Source organism: Oryzias latipes, chromosome 3, assembly GCF_002234675.1.
Source record: "Oryzias latipes chromosome 3, ASM223467v1".
In the NCBI taxonomy this organism is placed as follows: Eukaryota; Metazoa; Chordata; class Actinopteri; order Beloniformes; family Adrianichthyidae; genus Oryzias; species Oryzias latipes.
In genome coordinates, this window is record NC_019861.2 from 8,159,161 (window position 1) to 8,167,259 (window position 8,099).

Sequence of the window (8,099 nt, forward strand, 5' to 3'; positions counted from 1 at the left end):
CAGTTTAATGATGCGAATCAGTGTATGATTCTACATGTGTACCCATTTTCTTTCATGGTTCAAACTCAGTACCAAAGACAATGGCCTGATTGTATCATTTCAATGGCTTCTCTGCTCCCAACCAGCAATGGTTTATAAATCACAGTGCCTTGGCCCAAATAGTCAGTTCTTCTTAATAATTGCTTACAGGTCACCATGGGCAAAAATGGGAACACTCGAGAGTTCTCTCTTGTTGAAGAGGAACCATGGAAATTTGGGTAAAGCAGATTCAGTTGCTGCTCTACCTTATCCTGAATTTCATCAGCTCTCTCATTCTGAGGACACGACTTAAAGAAAAAAGTAATCATAGAAAGAAAAAAAAACAGGAACAGAATTAAACAAGAAACGTCGACATGGCTGATTGGCCATTCAGATTCAACGGTTGACCAGTGGGACTGAAGGCATTTACCCATCCGGGTGGCAGCTGGTCACAATCTCAAAGTAGCACCTTGTGTTAGCTCTTTCATCTGCTCTGACAACACACATCTGTCCTGAATTGAACTGATCTACAGACAGGGCCTTATTTGTGGCTTGTGTGTACTCTGTCTTATCCCAATCGGCAACACCTTTCTTCGTGTTCAAGCGCTTTCTCTGGAACTTTAGTGGCAGAGTCTGGATAACGTGGAAAAGATGGCCTTGCTTTTTAAAGAGAATCAAAGACTCAAAAGTAAAAAAATAGCAAAGGTCTGACAGGCTCCAATTGTGACTGGTTGTTGCGAAAATGTTCTTTTCTCTACAGAAATAAACAAAATGGTCCAAAGAGAGTCAATTGCAAATTGAATGTATACAAAGTAACTGGTGGTAATACAGACAAGTGCAGGACTGTTAAGCACTGTATGATCTTTTACTCTTTGACTTATGGGATTACACTGTCACACACATGCTTAAACCCAAGAAGCAAAGCCTAAGACTTAGGTAAGAGGGGGAGTGGCCTCTAAATAAGGCAAGAAACAGTACAGCATGTGTTGTACAGAGTAAATCTCCCCATGGGGTGCATTAAAGGTGCCCTTCCAGCTGCTGTATTTACTCAAATATTTATTTATCTACATTTTTCTATGCAAGATGTTTATGAGTAAAGAATGGAAAGTTGGCTTGCCTGTTTCCTGGATACTATCTGTCCTCCTGAGAGGAAAAGAAAACTGTCAATCAACGAGAGAAAACGAGAGGATTTCCTCTGAAACTTTGCAGGCTCGTGCTTTGTTCTGTTTTATTTCAAAGTGTTTATTTATTTGATATTCGACTACTTTGCCTTGAAGATGTCACCTGCAGAGTGCAGTCACTGTTTTGAGTGCAACAAACTTTTTTTGTCATTTCATTAGGATTCTTTAAGATAAAATTCTAGCTTGGGAAACGAAGATTTCCAGATTTCTTTAACATTGCTACACTTTGGTAGGAGGATGGCTGGGACGTCCTCTTTAGAGAAAGTGAAGAAGCTGGACAGATTTACTTTATACAGACACAGTTGTGTAAAATAAAGTTGAACCCTGAGTCAGTTTAGAAGTTTCAAAAAGAGCATACAACACTGAATTTTTTGGTAGAAATAACCTAGTTTAAAAAGCAACAAAAAAGCAGCTCTTTCATTAATGGTTTGTCAAAAAAAAGTTTAAAAACTGAAGTATTGGGTTACCTACCAACAGTTCTTTTAGAACAAAATTTTTTTTTTAAAGAGACATGTTTTGTTTTTCTTTTATTTGTGCATTTTTGGAAAGTCAATACAAATCAAAATATGTCAATAAGTCAAAAAAGAGTGCTCACTGCTCTATGACAGTTATAAAAAAACATTGGGAGGCAGCAGAAAATCTTTTGACAAACACCCCACAGCAAAAGTCTTGTTTTGAATTTTCTTCATAAAGCCCTTCCAACCATAATAATAAATAAATAAAACTTGTAGCTGAGGCCAGCAAGGTTTTAATTTTCTACAGTACAAATTTTTTTTAAAAACCCCTCCGTTATGCTGTTTTGTTATTCGCTAGCCATCTCCATATGCAGCTACGTTCGGTCACACCGCCCTTGGTACGTTCCAATGAAAATACTTTGTAAACATGCATAAAAACAGGTTTCAGGGTTCTGCATTCAAAATTCTTTTATTCCTGTATAGCTATGTACATTTTAAAACCATCTTCGGTCTTTGTGTACAAAAAGCGTGGCCATCAAAAGCATTTTGCAAGGTAAACCAGGTCAAACGTTGACTTATCAGGGACTCAGATTTGGTGTGACACCACATGTTGCATTTATCAGAATAGAGCTATGAAAGATTTGGGAGATTTGCACCGCTTCGACATTTCGCACAAAGCTTATCCCGACTGTAGGTGCACGGCATGCGCTTGTAGACAGTAGAAAAAGAAAAAGTAGCTTCTCCCTGCTTGTCCAGTGTGAACACCACGTTACACCCATTCAAAAGATGTTCAGCGTGTTTTTGAATGCGAGTTATATGCCTGGTGTAGTTGTATAGAATTGAAAGTCAGAATGGTCTGTTGACCTGTTCTGACTTTCTTTCATTGACGATTTTGGGTTCAAACAAACATCAATCTCCAAAATGTCTTCATGTCAAAAACAAAGGCAAATATTTATCAAACACTAATTACTTGAGAATTCACTGCAAGTGCTTGAACAAGCTTTTGATTAAAGACGTTTTCCATTTTCTATTCCAATGGTTCTGCGCACTAGCTCAATTTGTCACAAACGTCGTTTTTCCCCCTCGAACAAATGTCGTTCTTAATTATGAAACCAACTTAGAACCAAAATGTTTATTTGTATGCTCTTGTGAATACATATTTGAAACTGACAGGGAGTTTACTGTGTTTTACACAAGCAAAACGGCAAAACTTGTAACAGCGTAACTTTTAAACAATTGCATCTGTTTAGCATCTCTACAATCAATTTCTGCCTCCAGCACTCATGAATGTGACAAGGTCAGCAGATGTTGTTTATGCATTTTCTCAGAGTTTCACGGTGGAGCAACTACTTTTATCTAGATGAAGGCTGAACCGTATGTTTCTATTTCAAATAAGCAATAGCTTACATATTCATATTTAAAGTGCCTGTTTGCACTTTGTGTATATATTCTCAATAGATGAATTGTACAAATCAGATGTATAGACTTTACGTTTTTGTCATAATCATTATTTTTACTATGCTGAAAGTTTGTATAGTGATTGTTTGTATAGTTATTAATGTGTCATCACTTCAAAATGTTGACATCATCCTTGACGAAATGTCAATGGTTCCCCTTCTGATGAAGAGAACTAATTTTCAAAAAACAAACTGGGAAATGAAATGTTTTAAGGCTCTGTTTGTTGTTGGTGTGTGAGCATGATGGCTTTGGCAGCTACATATGGTGAGTGTCCATAGATTGTGAGAATACCGGCTAGATTTTGTCTCTGCCACATCACCGCATTCAAATGAAATGTTTTGTCCATCTTAAACTACTGCCCCTTCAGTTGCACTTGTTTCCAGTAATTATTCTAGCTTAGAAAATGTCGTCAACTGGTCTTATTAGGTGCACAAGTGAAGTTCTAGAATAAAAAAAAATGTTGTTTATTTTTTATCTGTTTGATTCTATGCACAAATCAGAAAAAAAAAAAAAACGTTTCGTTATGCGGAAACTTGTTGAGATAAAGAAATGTACTGACTTTGACTGACTGTATGAAAGTAGAACTGTATATATTTAGTACACTACAACAAGCATTAAGCTATTTGTCCAGAAAATGTTTACACAGATTGTGTACACTGGATGTTTTAATACTTGTATGTAAATTTTAAATTAAAAAAAACAACCAAAACAAATAAATGTCTATTGATGAGCTGCCCTTGTATTTATTTCAAGCAAAATGAGTGAATGGAGAGAAAAATGTGAAAATTTGATAGGTGCATTATACAACACATGAAATGTTGATTTGGTGTCAAGTGTTAAGTTAGATGCTAAGCAGTCAGAGCCATGATGAAGCCAAGTAATTGTCTGGGCCACCCAACATAGAGATCTTTCATAAAGTTAGATATCACAATAACATTAAGCTAAAACACTAATACACTTCTCCAGTACGAACAAACCATACTGTTTTGGATGTGAAAAAGACAAAAAAAAATCAGACAAAAATATTTACATAAAATAATTAGACAAAAAAAAAACTGAATTTAAATTAAAATCCTGTGCAGTATTGTTTGGCTGAATTTTCTCATCTGCAAGTCATTGAAAACGTGAAGTGGAAATAAATATAACTGCACAATTGGAGGGAGAGAATAAAACAGTATTGTTTTGGGCAAGAGGTTTTTTTTGTATCGCAGCAAGAAAGAGACCAAGTCAAAGTTTTCTTTTAGACAAGACACAGAAATCTGAGATTCCACCAAAACGGAGAGTAAAAGGGTCTCTTTCTGCATTATAGTTCAATAACTTCAATCACAGCCTTGTGTTTGTCTGATGAGTCCATTGTCCAGTTTTTCTGCATCTCAGTTTGAAAAGTATTTCTCTGGAATATCATTCAGCGGTATGACTGTGTATTCTCCGATCTGTCCGTTTTCTTTTGGCTTGTTTTTGTGCAGGAAAGTCTGCATCTCTTGCTCCCTCTCCTGGTTCAGGAGGTTTGACTTTTCCACTGAACCTGATGATGAATCTTTATTCCACCTGCATAACAAGAAACAAAACAAAAGCATATAAATCAGGGATTTACGTAAGCTTTTTTAGAAACAATATTTCAGCTATATTTCAATATTTCAACAATATTGGAACTATTAGGTCTTACTTGTCTCTTGTAGCCACAGCAACACATAGCCCTAGCAATGCAACAATACCAACAGCTATTCCAAGGATGATGAGCCAGTCTGAACACATTTAGAGATAAAAGTTACATAGAGTTTTTAAAAGTAGAATTCCATCATACAAATGTTCTTGTTTTTATTTTTGCTTACCAGCCCTAGAGTGTGTTGTTTTTGAAGTAGTTTTGCTTTCGGAACTATCTAAATGTCTGTCGTCTGTGATAGCTTTCTGAGGAGGAAGTTCTCCCTTTAAGATAACACTTTTGTCAAATTTTAGCTCTGGTTGATCAGTCAACCTAGAGTGAGTGGTTTGGATGGTGGATGAATCTGAGGGGGAATCTTCTGGAAGGACACTAGTGATGCTCACAGCTCTGGTTTCAGAGATGCCATCAAACGGTAAGGAGGGTGTGCTTTCACCACTCGCCTCAGTCATCGACTCCAGATGTGGCCGTTGTGTTGTTTGAGGGGTTCCAGGGGTTTCAGGCGCTTCGTCTGATTCATTTGTGTGTAACGTTTCCTGTGTGGTGACAGCCGAAGTTCCAATGGGATTTTGTTCACTACCTTCTAACTGCTCAGAAGGTGTGATTTCACCACTCGCCTCAGTCATCGACTCCAGATGTGGCCGTTGTGTTGTTTGAGGGGTTCCAGGGGTTTCAGGCGCTTCGTCTGATTCATTTGTGTGTAACGTTTCCTGTGTGGTGACAGCCGAAGTTCCAATGGGATTTTGTTCACTACCTTCTAACTGCTCAGAAGGTGTGATTTCACCACTCGCCTCAGTCATCGACTCCAGATGTGGCCGTTGTGTTGTTTGAGGGGTTCCAGGGGTTTCAGGCGCTTCGTCTGATTCATTTGTGTGTAACGTTTCCTGTGTGGTGACAGCCGAAGTTCCAATGGGATTTTGTTCACTACCTTCTAACCGCTCAGAAGGTGTGATTTCACCACTCGCCTCAGTCATCGACTCCAGATGTGGCCGTTGTGTTGTTTGAGGGGTTCCAGGGGTTTCAGGCACTTCATCTGATTCATTTGTGTGTAACGTTTCCTGTGTGGTGACAGCCGAAGTTCCAATGGGATTTTGTTCACTACCTTCTAACTGCTCAGAAGGTGTGATTTCACCACTCGCCTCAGTCATCGACTCCAGATGTGGCCGTTGTGTTGTTTGAGGGGTTCCAGGGGTTTCAGGCGCTTCGTCTGATTCATTTGTGTGTAACGTTTCCTGTGTGGTGACAGCCGAAGTTCCAATGGGATTTTGTTCACTACCTTCTAACCGCTCAGAAGGTGTGATTTCACCACTCGCCTCAGTCATCGACTCCAGATGTGGCCGTTGTGTTGTTTGAGGGGTTCCAGGGGTTTCAGGCACTTCATCTGATTCAGTTGTGTGTAACGTATCCTGTGTGGTGACTGCTGAAGTTCCAATGGGATTTTGTCCACTACCTTCTGACTGCTCAGAGGATTGGGTTTCACCACTGCCCTCTCGGATGGCATCCGACAATTGAGGCGCTTGAGAAGTTGTGTTGGTTTTTGAAGGGCCAGTCTGCTCATTGACAAGGAATCCTTCCGTCTTGGCTTCATTCAACATATTCTTCTCTGGTTTTGCAATATGACTGACAGCTAGAGAAGAAGAAAAAAAACATTACACCCCTTCAAGTATTTACACTATGACTCTGACATACACAGGAAGGAAAGTTACTAAGCTCCTTAAGTTTATAATAACAATACCACACAAAGCTTACTTGTTTGCCACATACTCATGTTTTGACTTGTTTTGTGGTCTGCTTTCATAAGGTGTGGTGAAAGGCAGTAAAGTTAACTTGGGAAACTAATTGGAGATTAACATGAAAGACAGGCCTCAAAGCATGAATTTCATTATGTGACACACCTAACATGTCAGAGGGAAAACGTTTCACAGAGCCTCCATTCATTTTGCCAGTCTGGTATTCGTACAATTTTAGACTTTCTTTTTCCCTTTTTAATCTCTGAAAAGTAAATATTTGAGCCTTGCAAAAGAAGCTGAATCAGATTATGTTACACCAACGTACTATAATAGCTTTTTAGTACATAGCATGCATCTCCAGTCTGGATTTCCACTCAATTATATTGGGATCTGGTGTTCCCCTGTGAAGTCATAAACTTGTGGAACAACTGTTTGGTGTTCTTTGGTTTCACAGTATTCAAGACAAACACTAATAATGGGGCTTTTGGAGCTGGTCACTAAATTTCACAAAGAGCTCTGTGTGTGTGTTGGACATGCATGCCAGCAAGGAAATATGAGCCTAAGAGAAGCATAAAAAGTATCTTAGGCTCTTGCAAGGGAATTGCTGACTCATATAACGCAAAGGTTGCAATAGAAACAGCTGAAAAAGTGTGATTTGTATGAAAATGTTGTTTTGTCAAGTAGAGTTTAGTGACATATAGGGATTATGTGGTGTTGTTTTCTTTTTTTTTAAGGTTTAACAAAGCAATTAATTTATTATAGAAAAATCTGGTTCATTCATCCATTGAACCTGTGATGCATTTCTACAATTTTTGACTGTGAAAAATATTTTAAATGTTACTTACCGCCTACAGGTGAGGAGTGGACAGCTGCAAGAAGTCCAATAAAAAAAAACAAAAGAAGCTGCCTCTTCATCATTTCCATTCTGGAGCCTTCAACTGATGTAAAATTCTCACCGGTGAGCTGAAATCTGAATCAGATGCATTACACCTCTCCCTTTTATACATCAGCAGGTACTGGTCATGAAAAGACAAAGGTAGGATAAACTCAGACACACCTGTTGTTGCACCCTCCTCCTCAGTATTTCTCATGGTTTTTTTCCTGTCCTACTTCCGCAGCCACAGGCTGTAAAAGCCCAACCATATATTTCCATTTCAAACGGCAACAGATTAAACTGTAATTTCAGCAAAAAAGAGAAAAACAGAAAACGTTTTTTCAAACCAATAAAGATATATTGACTTTAAAAGTAGATTGTTGGTTTAAGCAGGGCTGTCATTGTTAGAAACAATAAATCCACTTTGCATACCTGAATAAAAATTTCCCCGGAATATATATTATTCGTAGATAACAGAAGAATGGGTTGGAAAAAGTTCAGGTTTAAACACACAAAAAGTGCGGTTTTGGAGGGACATTAGAAACAGACACCGTGACTCATTTTGATTCCCTATCTGTGGAAGTGCATGCGTCACTGCAGAACTGTGGCTTCAGGTTATTTGGCAGATTGAAGACGTCTCAGTGTTACTCAGCAAATGTGTGGGTGTGTTCTTGTCCATGCTTGTTCCACACCCAACACCGACAGCACAGCGCTCTCAGTGCT

At 38.6% G+C, this 8,099-nt stretch overlaps 2 protein-coding genes across 4 annotated transcripts in view; one reads left to right on the plus strand and one right to left on the minus strand.

The window, feature by feature from the left end:
* The window catches only part of LOC101160301 (excitatory amino acid transporter 2-like), a 28,736-nt gene extending 24,612 nt beyond the window's left edge, over window positions 1-4,124 (plus strand). For both annotated transcript variants that reach the window (XM_023952414.1, XM_023952404.1), the window contains exon 11: window positions 190-4,124. In XM_023952414.1, coding sequence (XP_023808182.1) covers window positions 190-261 — 72 coding nt within the window. In that variant the 3' untranslated portion in view covers window positions 262-4,124. The remainder of the gene's footprint in view (window positions 1-189) is intronic.
* Window positions 3,830-7,489, minus strand: LOC101160541 (mucin-4). 2 transcript variants are annotated; one of them, XM_020711898.2, is made up of 5 exons: window positions 7,348-7,489; window positions 5,390-6,399; window positions 4,945-5,215; window positions 4,779-4,857; window positions 3,832-4,660 (listed from the first exon to the last, which is right to left on the minus strand). In XM_020711898.2, exons 1-5 carry the CDS (start codon window positions 7,424-7,426, stop codon window positions 4,486-4,488), a joined length of 1,614 nt encoding a protein of 537 aa, XP_020567557.2. In that variant the 5' UTR covers window positions 7,427-7,489; the 3' UTR covers window positions 3,832-4,485. The 2 variants fall into 2 exon arrangements, with proteins under 2 accessions (XP_020567553.2, XP_020567557.2); XM_020711894.2 differs by having other exon boundaries at window positions 3,830-4,660; window positions 4,945-6,399; window positions 7,348-7,487.
* Between the last annotated feature and the right edge of the window lie 610 nt (window positions 7,490-8,099).

Coding starts and splice junctions, on each gene's coding strand:
- LOC101160541 (XM_020711894.2), bottom strand. CDS start 7,426: ATGGAAATGATGAAGAGGCAGCTTCTTTTGTTTTTTTTTATTGGACTT. Junction 6,400..7,347: donor CCACTCCTCACCTGTAGGCG/GTAAGTAACATT, acceptor CTTCTTCTCTAG/CTGTCAGTCATATTGCAAAA. Junction 4,858..4,944: donor AACAACACACTCTAGGGCTG/GTAAGCAAAAAT, acceptor AAATGTGTTCAG/ACTGGCTCATCATCCTTGGA.